At 43.9% G+C, this 21,121-nt stretch overlaps 1 protein-coding gene across 1 annotated transcript in view; it reads right to left on the bottom strand.

The window, feature by feature from the left end:
• LOC126482110 (carboxypeptidase B-like) overlaps positions 1–21,121 on the bottom strand; it is a 131,791-nt gene that overhangs the window by 49,467 nt on the left and 61,203 nt on the right. Inside the window, exons 5-6 of the mRNA XM_050106086.1 lie at positions 16,048–16,135; positions 11,721–11,866 (exon numbers count right to left, since the gene is read on the bottom strand). Of these exons, the coding sequence (XP_049962043.1) occupies positions 11,721–11,866; positions 16,048–16,135 (234 nt within the window). The remainder of the gene's footprint in view (positions 1–11,720; positions 11,867–16,047; positions 16,136–21,121) is intronic.

Below are 21,121 nucleotides of genomic sequence, written 5' to 3'. Positions count from 1 at the left end.
GTCGTTGCCATGCAATTCCTGGTGCATAGAAATATGGTACGGGTGCAATCGATGTTGATGTAGCATTCTCAGCACCGACTTTTATGAGATTCCCGATTCTCGCGCAATTTGTCTGCTAATGATGTGCGGATTAGCGGCAAGAGCAGCTAAAACACCTTCTTGGGCATCATCATTTGTTGCAGGTCGTGGTTGACTTTTCACATGTGGCTGAACACTTCCTGTTTCCTTAAATAACGTAAATATCCGGCGAACGGTCCGGACACTTGGATGATGCCGTTCAGGATACCGAGCAGCATACATAACACACGCCCGTTGGGCGTTTTGAGCACAATAGCCATACATCAACACGATATAGACATTTTCCGCAATTGGTAAACGGTCCATTTTAACACGTGTAATGTATCACGAAGCAAATACCATCCGCACTGGCGGAATGTTACGTGATACCACGTATTGATACGCTTGTGACTATTACAGCGCCATCTATCACATATCGAAAAAAGTGGTCCAAGTAAAACATTCATTTGTCTGCACGTACTACATGAATATGAAATTAAAAAATGGGGGTTCCTATTTAAAAAAAACCGCAATTGATATCCGTTTGACCTATGGCAGCGCCATCTAGCGGGCCAACCATAGCGCCATCTGGTTTCCCCCTTCAAGCTAGACGAGTTTCGTTTTTTGTAGTTTTTTCGTTTGATGCTTATTTCGGGAGATATTTGGCCCGGTTACTATCAACGGACCACACTGTATAAAGAAAAATTCAATATCTAAACTAAATTTCATACACAGGAGCGCATTATGTAATACGCAACAAACGCAAAATCAAAGCGACCCCTACTTTTCACTGCGAACTTTTTCGAATTACTTACATGCAAATATCACAATAACTATGACCATTAACGAAATGATGGCCACATCATCACGAAGCTGACATACAAAGGTATACGTAACGAAAAAATGAATTTCTTTTTACTGAATCATTTCCGTAAAAATGTTTAGCAAAGATTGCAGGGCATGAGCCTCTATTCTGTCATCGCTGACCGGCGGAAAAGGGGCAAACACTGTCTGCCTCCACTTCCGAACAAACGAATGAACTCGCCCAGCGTTTCGGACGAAAACTGGTCACTGCGCATCTGCCATCGTATCCTGTGCGGGCTCCACCTCGCGAAAGGTCATTACTCACCGCAGCACGTCAAGTTTCACATCTTCAGGGTGTCAAATAACAAAGAAACTGGACAGTAGGTGACTGGAGGCGTGTAGTGTGAAGCAAAAAGTCGCGATTTTGCCTCTTTTCAAATGATGCGAGGTGTCAATTGCAAAGACATATTTAGCCTACAGTATGCATAGGGTTGTCATCCAAGCAGGAGGTGGTTCTGTAATGTTTTGCGAGTGCATTTCGTGTTATGACTTGAGCCCACGCATTCAGGTGATCGTGATCATGAAAAAGATAGACCAAGAGCTGCTCTTTTTTCTACATCTTCAGCATGATTATGCTGTGGACACACTCATCTTTCAGAATGGCAACAGCCTTGTTCAAGACTGCACACACATCCACTGATCATCCAGAACATGCGATGCTGGTACTTAACGAGCTAAGAAAAGTATAAAGGCCGATCAGAGACGAAAAGAGAGACATCCTAGTGGCAATAGAAGCCACAGATGGGGAAATCCACTGATACAAGCGTCTTTTACCCGGAGCCTGTGAACGAGAATCTCGAAAACGGCGAAGCTGGATAAATGTTCACGTGCTACTGTCGTGAGCATCTACAGAAAGTGGTAGAAGGGCAGTGAAACTACCGGTAAATGGTTGAACGCCCACGACTCTACACAGATCGTAGAGTTCGGAGGCGGCATCTCCGCTGAAAAAGCACAATGCTGATGAACGCAGAAGCGTTCCGGAGTACACCATTTAGCGCACGTGGTTGAACACTGGGTTCTGCAGCAGACGACCTCTACGTGTTCATAAAGTGGCCCAAAGACAACACCAATTACGATTGAAATGGGCAGGATCAGCGGCATTGGACCGTGGATTAATGGAAACTTCTCACCTGCGTGGATGAATCACGTTTCTTGTTACACCAGGTCGATGTTCATCTCCAAAAACGCCATCATCGAGATGAGCGGCGGCTCGGAACGTGCATCACACCACCGACGCAGGCCAGTGGGAATGGTATTATATATGGGAAACATTCTCCTGCTCTTTCATGAGATCTGTGGCGGTAATGGAAAGCTCGCTGACAGCTGCAGCTTTATGCTTGAAGTCTTCCCCGACAGCGACACCATCTTTCAGCAATACAATTGCCCGAATTTCAAAGCCAGAACTGTGCTATAGTGGCTGGAGGAGCATCATAGCGAACTCACGTTGATATCCTGGCCACAAAATTCGCCTGGTGTAAAATTATATGGAACCTATCTGCGTCGCTAATGGGCATCATCACCACATACACAAATTAGCGGCCCGTTATTTACGGAATTACATGACTTGTGCATAGACATCTGGTGCCGCATACCTCCACAAACCTACTGACAAACTATCGCATCCGTCATACGCAGAACAGGTTTTGTATTGCGTTCCAAAAATGGACCAGCAAGCTATGTAGCAGGTGGTCGTAATGTTTTGGCTTGTCAGTGTACGTTCGTGATCTGAAAAACACTCTGGCAACCTATTGTGCCTCGATTGGCCTACTAAATCATCCGATTTTAATCACACAGCAAATATGAGGGTCTATGTGGAATAGCGGGTGAAATATATCAATCAACATCCCCGCATTTTCGTTTCTCCACGCGATCTATCCTTCAACGAGTGGCTTGAGATGGTGTGGCACACCTAAAGAAACTCGTGGTCTCTTCCTCGCCGAACTGAGGCCAACATCAAGTGTATACAGGGTGTTAAAAGAACTATTTCAGGTTTTGAGAGGTTTTACGAGAGTTGTTCAGTAAGTAATGCCTCACATTTTTTTAAAAAAAGCCATTAATAAACTAGACAAATGTCCTTGTTGGTGCTTCGCATTTGATGTTTGTTCTGTGCGCGGGTGAAGTTTCGAACCGTTCTGGCAGATGGCAGAGCCGTAGTACAGCGTCAAAATGGCGTCTATAGACGACTCACGTTACAAGCAGCGTGCTGTTATTGAATTCTTGTCGTGAACATCCATAAACGTTTGTGTGCAGTGTATGGAAATGCTGCAGTTGTGCAGCTGGGCGATGGGTAAAGAAAGTTACAGCCTCAGGAAATGCAGAAACAGAGCTCCATGATCAGCCACGCTCGGGACGTCCTGTCACAGCCACTGCTCCAGACATGCTGAATCGTGCGGATGCCATCATCCTCGCCGAACGACGCATCACAATTCGACAATTGGCTCTACAGTTGTCCGTCAGCATTGGAAGTGCGTCTGCAATCGAGAGACTCAGGTATTCAAAGAGGTGCTCACGATCGGTTCCACGAATGCTTACAGGGAGGGACCACAAGATTCAAAGAAAGGCCATTTCGTCTGAATTGTTGGAGCTTTTTGAGACCAACGGAGGGGTCTTTCTGTCACGGATCGTTACAGGAGACGAAAGCTGGGTGCACCACTTTGTGCCGGGAACAAAAAGGCAGTCCATGGAGTGGCAACATCTTCATTCACCACAAAAGAAGAAATTCAAGACTAGCCCTCTGCTGGAAAAGTCATGGTGACCGTCTTCTGGGTTTATGATGGCGTCATTCTCGTGGATGTGATGCGAAGAGGGTCAACCATCATTTCAGAGCATACGGGAAGACTCTGAATAAACTCAAGAACCGTTTCCGACATGTTCGATCGGACGAGAATGCAGCAGAAATCTTGCTCCAACACGATAATGCACGCCCACTCACAAATCTGAGAACCCGGGAACACATCGCCAAACTGGGTTGGACGCCATTGCCTCATCCATCCTACAGTCCAGACCTGGCACCCTCGGACTTACATCACTTTGGGCCGCTTAAAGATTCTCTATGGCGAACACACTTTGAAGATGACGAGACAGCCAGTCTTGCAGTGAAAACATGGCTACGTCTACAGGGCAAGAGCTTTTACCAGCAGGGAATACATGCTCTTCCACAACGTTGGCGTACGGCCACAGAACGTGATGGAGACTACGTAGAAAAATTAGACATGGACAAGACATGTTGATGTGTATTGTCACCAAATTCTGACACCAGCAATAAATATGTCATGAGAAAAAACGTGAGGCATTACTTGTTGAACGACCCTCGTATTATGGACCCAAAATAAGAAGAAAATTATCCAGAGAACACGGGTTCTAAAATCGACGATTTTAAATTTCATAGACTGGCTGTACGTCCGTCATATTTGAAGAAAATTGAATTCCCGTCCTCTATTTTATCTGTAGTCAAGGATGTCGCCCGCCTCCTCGAAACTGACTTAGAATACGTTCAAATAGCTCATGCTAGCTTTATGCTTTTCTAAAAAAATGTACAAACAGTATAATTATTAAATTACAGACTTACTATGTGCTAGTGATGACTTATTAAGAGTTTTATATATCAAATTGCCGAAAGTTCGCTCTCTGGGCCCTGGTTGTGCGAGTTCATCTCTTTTTTTGGTGGGGAATTAAAGTCAGTTGGGATTGCTTTGGACAAAAGCAGCCTCCAATCATTTGTATCGTACATATATTTCTCTTAGAAGTGATGAACTGATGTAGCTCGTTGTAGTTGGAAACGATTTGTCCCGTTTCATATTTGTCACCCCTCTTTTCGTTCGCTCCTGTCACTTCGATTCGTGCAATTGAACGCTGAACACACTTTAGGGGTGTTTATTTATATTTCGCTAAACAAATTGCAAAGAAAAATCAAACGTTTTCCCAAATAAAGTAGTTCCGTTTCCTCACAAATAAACGATAGACTGGCTGTTGTCAATATTCTGACCACCGTCAGTATGGCGGCAGAGTTAACGTTGGTTGTCGCAAAGAACTCTGTAACTTATGCCTTAGGCACTCTATTAAATTTAAAATCGTGGTCTAAAATGCGTAGCGTGAGAGATATAAGCATTTGTTCATCTTCATTACTGTGAAACACATCTCTTCTATTGCAACCTCTTTGCTGTTACGAATGAACTATCGATCGCAGTAAGGAAATGAGGACACATTCCTCAGTAAACATCTGTTAATGTTGTTACTGTAAATCATATTCTCAGTTCTTGGTTTGTGCAGTGAGTGCAGTAGGATCTAGTGGAACCAGTTAATGTTTTGATAAATTTAAGAAATGCTTTTACTTTGCAGTTCTATCTTTGCACTTACCAGCATAATGGGAGCCTGTTGTTTCACACGGGAAACGACAGACCATATTGTCAGAAGCTCGGCTGTTTCACGGTAACAGAATACTGTGTTCTCATTTGTTTGCTCGTTTGTTTGCTGCAGGTCATTCGTAAAGACAAAGAGCTTGCAGTAGAGGAGATATATTTCACAGTACCGAAATTCTACACAGGTATCCAAAATTAAAGCGACAACGGAAATTTAGCAAGCTGGCGTTTATTTTGCCACAAACCAATGTAAACAGATGATAGAAAAGTAGAAACAATCTAAAGAAAACAGAATGTAAATAACTGCTACATGCAGAACAGTACGCGCAAATGTTCTTCGTTTTTGCCATCTTAACAGATTTGCATATACTTTCCAACAAATGCTTAATGTGTTCACTATGGGATGTGACCTCCTGTGGCAGCAATAGAGGCCTGATAACGACAGAGCAGGCTATGAATAAAGTCATCAATGTCATGTTGAGGCAATAGCGCCCATTCTTCCTACGGAGCTGCTAACAGGTCTTGGGGAGTGGTTGGTGGATGTTGATGTGATGCAACCCGCCTCCGTAGTGCATCCCAGACATGCTCAATGGGATTCAAATCGGAAGAGCGAGCAGTCCCCGCCATGCGTGCAGTATTTTCCGTTTCCAAAAAAACATCAACCATGAGATCGAGCACTATCGTCCATCAATACGAAATCTGGACGCACAGCACCTCGCAATAAACGTACAAGAGGTCCCAAGACCTCGTCACGGTACCTGACAGCAATGGAACCTTTCCAATTCACCCGTACAATTTGATGAAGAGGTGTTAGAGTGGTCAACATAATTCCTGCCCACACCATTAGCGATCCTGCTCGATATCTGTCTCGAAATCGTGTTTAACATTCTCTTCAGATGCGAATCCGTCGAGAATGACTCTCCAGACCAAATCGGGACTCATCTATGAAAAGAACATTGGTCCACTCATCGACTGTCCAGGTGGCATGTTGACGACTCTACTCTAGACATTCCTTCTCTGAAGACGCGTCGGAGGCAGACATACAGCGGGTCTCCGACAATGCCACTCTGTCGAAGTCTTCTCTACACCGTTTGCCTCGATACGACACGTCTAGTGGATGCTGCTAAGTCCGATGCCAGTTGCCACGCAGTTTTAAGGCAGTACCGTCGTTCCTTTACAGCCAAATAACGGCCCTCTCTTTCTGTTACCACACGTCGTTGGCCCTGCCCTGGTCTCCATGATACAGCTTCGGTCTCTATAAACCGTCGCCACATCCGAGAAACAACAGAACGTTTTTTGTTAGCATAAGAGCCTACACGGTGTTACGAATGGAGGCCGAAATGCACGCGTTTTAGCTCACGCAGGCTAGCGTGAGGAGGGAAGAACTATACTGACGCGAGGTCTGGAACATGACAAGGAATGACAATTCAGAAAGCGGACGTAATTACACTCCTGGAAATGGAAAAAAGAACACATTGACACCGGTGTGTCAGACCCACCATACTTGCTCCGGACACTGCGAGAGGGCTGTACAAGCAATGATCACACGCAAGGCACAGCGGACACACCAGGAACCGCGGTGTTGGCCGTCGAATGGCGCTAGCTGCGCAGCATTTGTGCACCGCCGCCGTCAGTGTCAGCCAGTTTGCCGTGGCATACGGAGCTCCATCGCAGTCTTTAACACTGGTAGCATGCCGCGACAGCGTGGACGTGAACCGTATGTGCAGTTGACGGACTTTGAGCGAGGGCGTATAGTGGGCATGCGGGAGGCCGGGTGGACGTACCGCCGAATTGCTCAACACGTGGGGCGTGAGGTCTCCACAGTACATCGATGTTGTCGCCAGTGGTCGGCGGAAGGTGCACGTGCCCGTCGACCTGGGACCGGACCGCAGCGACGCACGGATGCACGCCAAGACCGTAGGATCCTACGCAGTGCCGTAGGGGACCGCACCGCCACTTCCCAGCAAATTAGGGACACTGTTGCTCCTGGGGTATCGGCGAGGACCATTAGCAACCGTCTCCATGAAGCTGGGCTACGGTCCCGCACACCGTTAGGCCGTCTTCCGCTCACGCCCCAACATCGTGCAGCCCGCCTCCAGTGGTGTCGCGACAGGCGTGAATGGAGGGACGAATGGAGACGTGTCGTCTTCAGCGATGAGAGTCGCTTCTGCCTTGGTGCCAATGATGGTCGTATGCGTGTTTGGCGCCGTGCAGGTGAGCGCCACAATCAGGACTGCATACGACCGAGGCACACAGGGCCAACACCCGGCATCATGGTGTGGGGAGCGATCTCCTACACTGGCCGTACACCACTGGTGATCGTCGAGGGGACACTGAATAGTGCACGGTACATCCAAACCGTCATCGAACCCATCGTTTTACCATTCCTAGACCGGCAAGGGAACTTGCTGTTCCAACAGGACAATGCACGTCCGCATGTATCCCGTGCCACCCAACGTGCTCTAGAAGGTGTAAGTCAACTACCCTGGCCAGCAAGATCTCCGAATCTGTCCCCCATTGAGCATGTTTGGGACTGGATGAAGCGTCGTCTCACGCGGTCTGCACGTCCAGCACGAACGCTGGTCCAACTGAGGCGCCAGGTGGAAATGGCATGGCAAGCCGTTCCACAGGACTACATCCAGCATCTCTACGATCGTCTCCATGGGAGAATAGCAGCCTGCATTACTGCGAAAGGTGGATATACACTGTACTAGTGCCGACATTGTGCATGCTCTGTTGCCTGTGTCTATGTGCCTGTGGTTCTGTCAGTGTGATCATGTGATGTATCTGACCCCAGGAATGTGTCAATAAAGTTTCCCCTTCCTGGGACAATGAATTCACGGTGTTCTTATTTCAATTTCCAGGAGTGTAGTTTGATACTTAACTTTAATCCATTAATGATGAACGTCGCTCTTGACTGTACATGATTCACAATATTATCTATTCAGAATAAATTCATGAAGAATATGGCGCCTTGATAGGTCGTAGCAAATGAGGTAGCTGAAGGCTATGCTAAACTGTCGTCTCTGCAAATGAGAGCGTATGTAGACAGTGAACCATCGCTAGCAAAGTCGGCTGTCCAACTGGGGCGAGTGCTAGGAAGTCTTTCTAGACTAGACCTGCCGTGTGGCGGCGCTCGGTCTGCAATCACTGATAGTGGCGACACGCGGATCCGACGTATACTAACTGACCGCGGCCGATTTAAAGGCTACCACCTAGCAAGTGTGGTTCCTGGCGGTGACACCACAGAACGATTCACGTTAAGCCATCGAGCCACATGAATCTGACTGTCCTGCCTCCATTCTTCCTACGGCTCTCCATGTAGAGAGTCTGGTAGATGTCTTTTCTGTGTCATACTGCAACCGTCTGTGACTGTGTACACAGCTATTGTAGATGTGGGACTACCCGACAAACACTGCTTCCTTTGATGGGTGCCCTGACGTCATCGTTGGCGTGGTTTTCCGTTGACCGAAATGCCATCTTCCGTGCAAAACACAATCGCACGGACATGAGTTGACAGTTTATATGATTATATTGTGAATTAAACGCAGTGCGGAGAAACAGCGGTTTATTGCTTTAATTTGGGGCACCAGTATACAGGGTGTGAACGGTATAAGGTGCCAAAATAATACAGATGGTACATCTCGGTGTGCTTGACAAAAAAGTCTAATGACATCTTCTTGTATCATGTACTTTATTTTTGTATTATTAAAACCTAATGTTCGTAGGATAGATAGTATACGCATTTCGGTTTACGTAGTCAACCGACAGTACACGGCGTACCGAGCTTATTGCCTACAATGACGGGGCGGCCAGAGAAAGGCAACGAGCCGACCAGAGGATTGAAATCATTAGGCGTGTACAACGACGTGGTGTGATAATCAGGTGGTACCGAAAAAAGGAATGTAAACGGTTTTGGGTTGTCAAGAATGTGTAATTCGCTTTACGTGAATGGAATACAACCAGACTGTTTCTCAACAAGTCGAGAACGAAGGTCGTAGTAGTGATGACAGCCGCGCGGGATTAGCCGAGCGGTCAGGGGCGCAGCAGTCATGGACTGTGCGGCTGGTCCCGGAGGAGGTTCGAGTCCTCCCTCGGGCATGGGTGTGTGTTTGTCCTTAGGATAATTAGGTTAAGTAGTGTGTAAGCTTAGGGACTGATGACCTTAGCAGTTAAGTCCCATAAGATTTCACACACATTTGGACATTTTTGAGTAGTGATGACAAGCTAATATCAAACACAATGTATTTCCATTAGTACAAATTCAATCAATCACAAATTAGATAGTTGCGCATTAATTACAATCAACTGTTTCACCTTTTTACGGCAATGCTATAACGAATACTAAATTCACATTATTTTCCTTCAGTACAACAACCTCGTAACGAAAAAAAAACCGTCACTTCGTTTCCTCTTACACCAATACTACAATAAATGTTCGAAATGACCACCATTCGCCGGCCGGTGTGGTCGTGCGGTTCTGGCGCTGCAGTCCGGAACCGCGGGACTGCTACGGTCGCAGGTTCGAATCCTGCCTCGGGCATGGGTGTGTGTGATGTCCTTAGGTTAGTTAGGTTTAAGTGGTTCTAAGTTCTAGGGGACTTATGACCTAAGATGTTGAGTCCCATAGTGCTCAGAGCCATTTGAACCATTTGACCACCATTCGCTTCTACACATGCTTCATTACGGCGAACCCAGTTTCGTCGCACTCGTTCAGACACATGCACATTGGCCTTTATGGGATTGGCAGCATCTAAAATCTTCTGCGTCAGTTCGTCCACATTATTTACTGGCTCAGCATAAACAAGTTCATTCATATGACCCCAAAAGTAAAAATCCAGTGGATTTAAATCAGGGCTGCGTGCTGGCCATCGACGTGGACCCGAACGTCCGATCCATCGTCCTGGAAATCGACTATCAAAAAATCTGCGTACTCTGTGACCAATGTGGGGTGGAGCACCATCGTGGAGGAACCACATGTTATGACGTATGCCTAACGGAATGTCTTCTAACAACATTGGTAATAATGTTTCCTCTAGAAACATTCGGTAATAGTTACCAGTCAAACTTGCAGGTAAAACATAGGGCCCAATAATGTAATTATCGAGCATACCCGCCCACACATTTACGGAAAATCGTCGCTGAAAATATGTTGCCACTACGTGGCGAGGATTGTGTACACTCCACGTGTGCATGTTATGGAAATTAGTTATTCCGTCGCGAGTGAAAGACGCTTCATCTGTGACGAGTATTTTGTTAACAAAATCATGCTGCGCACTGTGTAACAAAAACCACTCTGAGAATTCACGTCGTGGAGGGAAATCTTGTTTTTCCAATGCTTGTGCGCGTTGAATGTGGTAAGGCTGCAGACGCTCCTCTTGCAAAGTGCGATGAACACAGTGTGCGATATACCCACGTGGCGGGCGATGCTTCTAGTACTCTGAGAAGGATCCTTCTGGATACGGTCCAGAATTCTTTCCTCAGCTTCCAATGTACGATCGGCGCGTTGTGGGCCTCTGCCTTCTGCGCCGGTTCGAATCCTGCCTCGGGCATGGATGTGTGTGATGTCCTTAGGTTAGTTAGGTTTAAGTAGTTCTAAGTTCTAGGGATCTGATGTCCTCAGAAGTTAAGTCCCATAGTGCTCAGAGCCATTTGAACCATTTGAACCTTCTGCACGGGGCAGTAAAGAGCCAGTACCTCTCAATCTAAGGAAATTAAATACGTACTCGTCAGCTGTATTCTGTCATGATGTAACAAAAACGGAAAGCATATCAGAACAGAAGATACGTTTCGCATACGGACGAAAATTTACAAACGTGCAGATAACTACTGCACTTTATTACGATGTAAATGCATAATAATCGCATACAAGTAGAGAATTAGAGTGACACAAACCTTTGGTGCACAGCAGCAAATGTCTTTCGTGCAGGAAGTCGTCGTCGTGGGAAGCGTTCTCGATAAATTCGTACAGCTGCCCTCGCAACACCTTTTGCCTCGCCATACATTAAATGCATATCGCATACTTCAGCTATAGTAAATCTTCTTTCCATCCTAAAAATTAGCAGAGTTGCAATAACATCTGCACAGGTTACTCGCCTACTGTCGTCGCTCGGTGTATTACAATGACGCAGCCACTTAGGCCGCAGTTGCCTGTGTGTTAACGATTTACGCTTGCGATGTCAATACGCGCAGCGGGCAATAACAGGAACCGATTGATTACGTACGTGCACGGCCAAGTATCTACTTTTCCAAAACCATTATCCTGAGACGAACTGTTTTTTTTTTCTGGTACAACCGTAGGAAATACGCAAACATGTTACTAGATTTTTTTGTCAAGCATTGCGAGATGTGCCATCTGTATAATTTTGGCGCCTTATACCGTTTACACCCCGTATACTAAGCGTAAGAAAGAACGTTGATCGTTTTGCTGTAGTTGCTTACTCCTCCGTAGCTGTGTAACGTAAGGTAAAGCTTTATGCGATCAGCGTTCTTGAGTACGTAGTCCCTCAGTGCTCTTGTCTCAGGTTCAGAGAAAGGCCCCTCTCCGGCGTAGGCCTCGCCACAGGACGATTCACTGGTGCCAACCTCTGAAAAGAAAGAATGAATGTAACCTCGTCCTAGTAAAAAGGTGAATTGTGACACATCACGGTTAGATATCAAGTGCTGTGGTAAACAATTCGGAAAGTCATTTTTTAAATATAGTAAGACAGAAATATCCATTAAAACCAGTAACAATTGCATCCAGAATTAAGAAACCAACAGCGATTCTAAAGAAGGGAATACAAACAGCTTTATTAGTGAAATAGTGGTAGGGAGTGCCACATTAGTATACTCATGCGAGAAGCATCATAGGAGAGGACTTCAAAAAGTAAGTTACATGTTATTACGAGAGATGAAGTAAATGTTACTGAATGCTACATTGCACTTTAAAATGGTGCAGATATATGACATGAGTAGGTATCAACACAGTTACAAAGTTTCTGTAAACAACGGTCAGAACGTTCTACCAGTCGTTCAGTTCCTCAACGATAAAGATCCGCTCCTTGGTGACAGAGCCATTATAGAACTGCTGTGTGAACGTCCTCATTGTTGGAAAATCTCTTTCCCCCAGATTGCCTGGACATTTTATCTGTGGTCGATGTCGACGGCCTTCCTTCCTGATCAGCATCACCCACGACTGTGCCACCTTGGTCAAATTGTTGGCACCATTTCACTGCAGGTGGACGTGACATTATATCTGGCTCATATACCGCCAGAATTTCACAATGAATCGCAAGCAATTTAGATGTTTTGCCCACAAGAATCATACTGCTCCCCGTACTTCGACTTCGGAGTACCTATAGAGTTGCCGCGCCATTTCTCTGGCACACGTTGAGGCACCTGTTATCCGTAACACAGCAGAACTGCGTCTGCAGGAAACCCAGAACACGTACTCTCTTCTGACAATGCGCCACACTTGTCGCGCAGTGGTCTTAGCATACAACGACATATGAAACTTACTTTCTGAAATCTCCCCGAATATGCTTCATTACGAGCTTCAGGTAGTGTTAAGAACATAAATCAGACACGGAGATACCGTAGCATTAATGCAAGTAACAAAATAAGTACCATACTAGAAACATAATACGTTACGCGAAAAACGTATATAATTCGGACTAGATATAAGTGAAATTCTCACACTAATGTTTGTGGAACTTTGAACAAACGTAAGAGTGGTCCAAAATGAATCAAAACTAGAATTTTTGTCGAGGACAGTGTACCAGCAATAAGTGATTCAGGTTGTGGAGAAAAGGGGGCAAGTTAGTCTAGCAGCATCCTCTCTTGTACTACCGCACTGTCAGTGTTGGGCCAGGCTGAGGCATTGAAGGGTCGTCAAGTGGAAATGTAGAAAAAAAAAAACGAATATGTTTAGTCAATTTCAAACGGCAATGTGTCAGTATGTTAGTAAGTTATAACAGGCCAGGGCGCCAGCAGGTTTTCATCGCAGTAGCGGCAAAACACTTTCCCCAGACATGTGATTTGGTTTCTACAAGAGACTGACAGCATCTGGTAACTTCGTCTACTGTTCTCATTTCTGCTACTTCTCATTACTTTGAACTTTCTTCTATTTACTCTCAATCCGTCTAACATTCTGCGTGGTGTCTGTCTGTTCTAAGTCGTGTCTCCCTACCACTTTCGCGCAACGACGCTCTGAGCGTGTTTTTTTAGGGAATTGACTAGTTTGAACCTGGGACCTGTTGCTGGTAAGGAGACGCCAGACCACACATGACATGTAGAGTTCAGAAGAGTTCAGTGAGACTAGCGATGATATAATCAAATACTTAATGATTTCAGCGTCAGCTCCACTGCACTCCCTGTAAAAGAATCTTAATACTAACTAAATTTAGTGGAAGGGGTTCATGGCTTTCCTATTTTTAGTTAGCTGGTAAAATAACGTCGAAAAAGCAGTTAAGTTTACCATTGGAAATTTTATTCTATTCACAAAACATTGTTTATAAATTGCACTATTGATAAAAGGAAATATTTTAATACAGGATGATAAAAACCAACTGCATTCAACAAGAATGTGAACGAATATTCCCTGAATGGGTTTCCAAGTTCTACAATCGATCGAAGGATGACCTATGCCATATCACATCTATAATCTAGGTTTAAATTAAGTTTCATCAAAGAGAAAACTATCAAAAATGGTCTAGAGTGACCCTCAATTATCTTTAATTACTTATTTAACTTGTCGTAAATTACAGTGGCTGATGTGGCTTCTCAATAATTACATAACAGAAAAATCATCGCATTTCAGATTTTAACTTCTAATAGCAAATGTGAATACCACGAAGTTTAATTGACAATCGACACTAGTATTACGTAAAAAGGGGATGTAACAGATGAGACTTCTGCAGTTCTGAGTGAAGGCTTATGTGCTCTCATGCGGCATCTCGTGCGTTCATTACCTTGTCGTCGGTTAGTCAGCGTCAGGGGGCGGCGGGCGGCGCAGCTCCACACACCTCGCCGACTCGGAAGCAACTCTTTCTAACTTCTCCTTATTACAATTTTCCGAAGTTGGTTTTAGAAAAGCTATCTGGCTGTGTTTTCAACTGACCAATCAGGGTCTCAATGTTAACCTTAAGCTCCGCCTACAAAACTTCTGTCTATCCAATGAGAAACGTTATACTTTTCGTGGTGGGGCAATGTTTTTTAATGTTTGCAACGTAACAGAGACGCGTATAGTCTCAAGCTAAAACTTTCTGCTGGTGTGGCCCTTTTAGTGTTATCGTAAGATCTATACTGTTCTTCTGAAGGGCTCTATCTTTTAACATGGGCTGGGAGTGGTCTTGGCGGTCGGCTGGCGACGTGGGTGTCCGTCCCTTATCGTAGGGCCTCCTAGCCTACACGATTCTGCTCTCGGCTTCTGTTCTCGTTTCTCCCCTTGGAACTGCGTCTCTTTCACGGTGGGAAGGTATGACATGCATTTAGGCGTTCTTGTGTTAGTTTGTGGTATTCCATTTGCTCACTCGTTGATCGTATTACTTTGGTTAATTTAAAGTCAGGATTTATTCGGAGCTATGTGACACACTGCCGGATTTGCTATTATGCCAGGGTTTTCATGGAAGGTGTTGGATTTGCCTGACACCTTACATCCGTATTTTGTACTCTTGAGACTGCTCACTCCATTCATCAGACCCTGTAATTCTTCTTCACTTTCGCTGGGGATAGTAACACCATCAGCGAATCTTGTCATTGATATCCATTCACCCTGCATTTGAATCTCCCTCCTGAACCTTTCTTTTGTTTCCGCCATTGCTTCTTCGATGTATAGATTGAGCAGTAGGGGCGGAAGACTACATCCCTGTCTTACACCCTTTTCAATCCGAGCACTTCTTCTTTGTCTTCTACGATGTGGCGCAGTGGTTAGCACACTGGACTCGCATTCGGCAGGACGATGGTTCAATCCCGCGTCCGGCCATCCTGATTTAGGTTTTCCGTGATTTCTCTAAATCGCTCCAGGTAAATGGCGGAATGGTTCCTTTCAAAGGGCATGGCCGACTTCCTTCTCCATCCTCCCCTAATAGGATGAGACCGATGACCTCGCTGTCTGGTCTCCTCCCCCAGAACAACCCAACCCCTTTTACTGTTTCCTACTGGCGCTTGTACATATTCATATGGTTAGCACACTGGACTCGCATTCGGCAGGACGACGGTTCAATCCCACGTCCGGCCACCCTAATTGAGGTTTTCCGTGATTTCTCTAAATCGCTCCAGGTAAATGCCGGAATGGTTCCTTTCAAAGGGCGCGGGTGACTTCCTTCTCCATCCTTCCATAACCCGATGAGACCGATGACCTCGCTGTCTGGTCTCGTCCCCCACAACAACCTAACCCCTTTTACTGTTTCCTATTGGTGCTTGTACATATTCTATATTACCAGTCTTTCCCTATAGCTTACCCTAGTTTTCTCGGAATATCGGACATCCTGTATAATTAATAAAATATTCCGGGCTTTCAAGCCGCGTGAAGTGTTTAACTGCCCACGAGCTTCCGACCGAGATCTCCTCTGTCAGTGTCAAGTGGTTGATTGTTGTGCGAATGCCGCTGCCATGCTTACATACCCCACCACCGCCCGTGACGTCACTGGTACTTAGTCCCGCACACCATATAGTAATTTTACGTTTAAGCAAAAACATGTACAGAAATTTAATAAATTTCCTGTTACATAAAGAATTTTGAATGCAGAAAGTACAGTTATGTTACAAAAAATAAAAATGGTATTACCGTTCCAGTGAAAGTCGAAATTCCTGTTGGCATCCACTCCTCTGCACAAAAAAGGACCAAAAGAGCGAGTCTTCCTCCACATGCGATCCTGTAAAGTGGAAGGAACATTGAAGAATTAGCATCTTACTTGTAATTGTAGTTTGGCTACAAAATATTAAATTAACTTAAGAGTTGGAGCGAAGTTTGCAGCAAATATTATCTACATAAGTCTGTTAGTAACATGAGATCACATTATTGCCAAAAAACAGTTTCCAAAGAAAGCACAGCTATAGAACTTTTTAACTGCTTCCTCTTCTTCTGTCAAATTCCATCCCAATGATGAAAATAGGAATCTGAAGAAGTTGCTTAGTCCTTGAATAGATTCTCGCACTACAGTTATTAAAACAGAGAAAGGACGATGAACTGTAAGAGTTTTTCGATAGTCAAAGAAAACCACTGAAACATAAGATTATGTTAGTGGACAACGTACCCAGCCTATTATTGATATTGATATTTAATCGTTCGACTAAACAGCACATAGAGTTTCAGGTGAATGAAACAGGAAGTCTTTGGACAAACACCCTCATGAGCAATCCATGATAAATGGCCGCTGTGGATCGAGGGCACACCTGTCGCAACGACAAATGGGGTAGTTCTTAGTAACTAGGATTTTGTCAGACCCTGTACTGGCCGTCGTAGAATGGACAATACTCCCAGTATCAGCGCATTTGTTCGAGAAATAGTCGTAGATGTCCGACACGTGAGACAAACCCTCTTCTAGCTGGAGCAGGCACTGGCTTTAACGGTACTCCTGTGTCAAGGGTGTACGGTGAGTACTTCGATTCAGGGAAAACCGTTGCCACCAGCGTCATCTGCTACGGCCAACAACAGGCTTCGCCTGGACTACAGTTGATTGTAACATCTGATAGGCTAGTCACAATACAGAAAATCCTTTGCCAGTCCATTTATGGGCAGCAACCGGAGTGGCAACCGGAGTGGCCGTGCGGTTCTAGGTGCTACAGTCCGGAACCGAGCGACCGCTACGGTCACAGGTTCGAATCCTGCCTCGGGCATGGATGTGTGTGATGTCCTTCGGTTAGTTAGGTTTAATTAGTTCTAAGTTCTAGGCGACTGATGGCCTCAGACGTTAAGTCGCATAGTGTTCCGAACCATTTTTGAACCAGCAATAAGCAGCCATACCACTGTACTGGTCCTCTGTAACGAGTAATATTCATTTACGATCGACATGACATGTTTAAACAAACTTTTATTTTGTGTGCAAAAGAATACTACAAAATATTAATTATCTCACTATGATGTATATGAAAACAGTATCGATGCTGCAGGATAATCCGTGGTTTTAGAATAATGGAACAGAATTATCTTACTTTTGTTGGGATCTTCATGTGAGAAAGATGTGGATGGAGACGCATGTATCTTGTAACGCCCTTCTGGTAAATATTTGCTGCTATTGATAACCAAACCACTTACTTCAGTAGCGGTAGCATCACAATGTGTGTGGAAATTTAATTGTACGTTTTGCCAGAGATTAATAACGCGCGGTACAGCACGAGTTTTAATTTGTATTGTTGGCCGCCATTTTCAAAACGGCAGATTATGGTTCATATTAATCCAATACTAAGGGGCGTAAAGCAAAATGGAAAGGTCTGCAATTAATTCTTGAGTAAACGTATTAAAGTATAGACAATTTCATTCATTTTGCTGAGTGTCGTATCGATAGTAAACACCCTTGTGGTTACCGCTTCATACCTATCTTTTGTTCAAGTGACGAGAATTCCACACTTAAGAAGGTTATCGGTTTTGAACTAATAATAAATGTACCATGCGAAAGGTGTTTCTCCGAGCGAACATACGAAAGTATAAATTATTTATTCGATAAAAATATATTTACTTACAACCCTGAGATATTTCTAAATGTAAAAGATTGAGCTGCTTAAGGCCAAAATGTTCGTGATTTATTTTACGTACATACCGACATTCCAAAGTGGTTGGTTTATTGGGCACTTGAATGTAGAAAGACTTAACAATATAAAAAATAACAATACTCGCCCGTGATAAAAAAATTGTAGCAGATATGTTGTGTAGCCTTATGCGGTCTTGTGATGTTTTACTAACAGCACAAGTATACACATGCACACCCAACAAACGAAAAAAAAATCTGTACACCACCCTGAACCACTTCCTCAGAAGCCACTGGCTGACAAGTGTAGGACACGGGGATGAGCACTGCCGGCTCATATTCACTTATAGCACCCCACAAACGACTAACCAGTCACTGCTGAATAACATAAGAACAGATTCAAGTCCACTGACGTGTGCTTAGTGCCCTCTAGGAAGTCTGCTACCAGATAATCCCGGGCGTCATTGAGTGAGATGAGTGCACCTTGGACCATCTCCAAACGTAGTTCGTGTTTTGTACGCGGCGGGTGAGTATTCGTGGATCACATTGGGTCCCTAGAGCTTTGGGTGTTTCGTGAAGTCCGTGCCACGGAGTTTCAGCGCTACATTGTGTGTGCTCCAAAATATTTTTCATTGGCGCATCACGGTTTCTCTGTTCGCCTATCATTATTACGTATTATAATTTATGATTATATTGTACTGATGTTTGTATGCAAACCATCGTTGTAGATGTACATGAGTAAATTGAGCGGCCGTCGCGTGGTAGAGTTTCCGTCTCGTTGTCAAGTGGTCAGAGCGACCCTAAAGAGCAGACAAGACGCAGCTGGCCGTCGCTGCAGCTACCAACGGCTTCGATCAAAGATGCGTTAATTATCATAAAGACGGAGGTGTTCTTTTATACGTTTAATACTCCACTAATGGCTTCTAAAAGAGTGACTGTGCGCACATATCCTCCGCTGTATCTGTATTACTGAATTTGGTAAAAGCATCTTATACTTACGGTAGCTTGAACCTACACTTCAAGTCGGAATTAAACAGAAACAGCCAGTGAGTCAAGTGTTCGATCTGAACATAACTGATGTTGTGACGGCGTTGTTAATGGTTGATGATTTTGTGCACGGCAGTTAAAGAGGCGTGGATAGTTCTGGGAGTCCAGGTGTAGATATCATTGAGGTTGGGTTAATTTTGTACAGGATCTGACGTTTGAATGTGAAACGCAGACGCTTGTGGGTGGAGGAGACAATACTGAATTTGTCGTTGAATTGCGTGTTACTGGAGTATAGATTGCTACATAATTCTAGATGTTTAGGAGAGGAAAGCTGCTCGGAGTGTTCTAAGGTAACTGAATGCGTCCGGTTTATGGTTTGGATTATTGTTGCCGTGTGTAGGTGCAGTGAGTACGAGCTGAGATCTCAGTGGCATTGACGATATTTTATGCAGTATTCTTTTCCTATTTGACGGAATTTTGAGTGGCGGTTCAGGTGCATTCCGAGCTATTTTCCGGGAGTCCTGCGACTGAATGCATTCTTGAAAAAAATTATGATTATTGACCATTAATCGAACAGAACAACATTTTCTAGCGAATTAACTGTCAGTCTTGGTTGCAAGGAAATATTTATTTATTTTTTATCCTTTATTCAACTTTATGAGGATTGTCTTTTCTTCAGTAATAACAGTGGGATTGTACACAGACCAGTAGCCCAAGCCAGAAGAGGGAAAATAATTTTTGCTGTTGTAATTAGTTTTAGAGTAAAAGAGGCAGTGGCACTATATTTTTATTTTGAACAGGCGAAGTCTATGAGTATGTTTGGAGGTAGTAAGATTTTTGACACTCCCATAAATCTAGTGTTTCTTTGAGCTGCCTCCAAGGAAAATAAGAAATCAATAAAGGACTGAAAAGGAAAAAAAAGAGAGTCAGAAGTGAAAGCTAAAAGAAAATTGCTGATATATTATACATTTCTATATTAAGAGAGAGATACTAATTTTGAGCTAGACAGGCATCTAATGAAAGTCACCACAAAAAGTTTCACAGCCCTGAAGATAGTACATGAAGCAGTATTTCAGGGAGGACGGGTTCTAGTATTCAGTTATTAAAGAGTCATCTTCTGTTAACGAAGTGATACATAGTGAAGGGATCTAAAAAATATTGATATTACTTTCAGAGGAAAAGAAAATCGATAATTCACATTTTGCTAGACAACTAGAATTTTAAAACAAAAAGTATTAATACGTTTGTGTCATCTCAGTATGTAGTGACAGATTAGCGAACTTTCGTAATAACTCTGAATCAGCTGTCACAAAATAATTATCTCTGGTGTTGACAGGTTGACAGGATTTTGCGGAATAATGATGTACAAACGCGATTTAAGTATCAGAAACGCAGAACGGTAAACTAGAAAAATATATTTAAAAAAATTTACATGCTATCTTTACGTAATTGCGCGAATAGAATCTAGCTATTTCAGTGGGGTGGCACATGAAAAAACTACCCCGAATACGGACTGCTCGGCAGTTACGAACGGATTGTTGCCCGCCAAGAGTAGGCAGGACAACAAATAGATAAACATGTAATAATTAGATGATAAAGAAATTACAAGTAAGCTAGTGCAAGCAACAGCTTCGGAACAGTAGATTACAACTGGCGAGCGACAATGAGCAGTCTAGTACTCGGGGCCAGTTTTTTGTGCATCACCTTGTAGCTCTTCAGAGGTATTCCGATTGACTCTTAGGCCACTGCACATAATTAGATGTACAAGGACGTAAGTTTGAAAAATAACGTCCGGCAAAAACAAAACGTAAATAAATTACACCTATTTCAACATTATTTTAGGACACGAATTAGTAAAACGTACGACTTTCTAATTAATTTAATATTTTGTCCTGAATTTAAAATGGACAATGGCTTAATGAAAATCGAGCTCTAACAGATCAGACATAGGTTCCTATTCTGATTTATACAGTTGGTAAAAGAGTTACTATCTGTTTGTCCTAGACAATTAATCCTTTTAACACAAAGAAAGGAAATATATATGCATAGAGAGAAATAATTAAAGACTGTAACTATTGGCGTACTGACAAGCATATCTAATGCGTAATTATTCGATTGTTTTTACATGTTTTTGATACAGTAGTAGTCTTTATATAGTCACTCACACCATATTCGTAATTGTGTACT

Source organism: Schistocerca serialis, chromosome 5 (genome assembly GCF_023864345.2).
Source record: "Schistocerca serialis cubense isolate TAMUIC-IGC-003099 chromosome 5, iqSchSeri2.2, whole genome shotgun sequence".
NCBI lineage: Eukaryota > Metazoa > Arthropoda > Insecta > Orthoptera > Acrididae > Schistocerca > Schistocerca serialis.
This window is presented reverse-complemented; position numbering and strand designations above follow the sequence as displayed.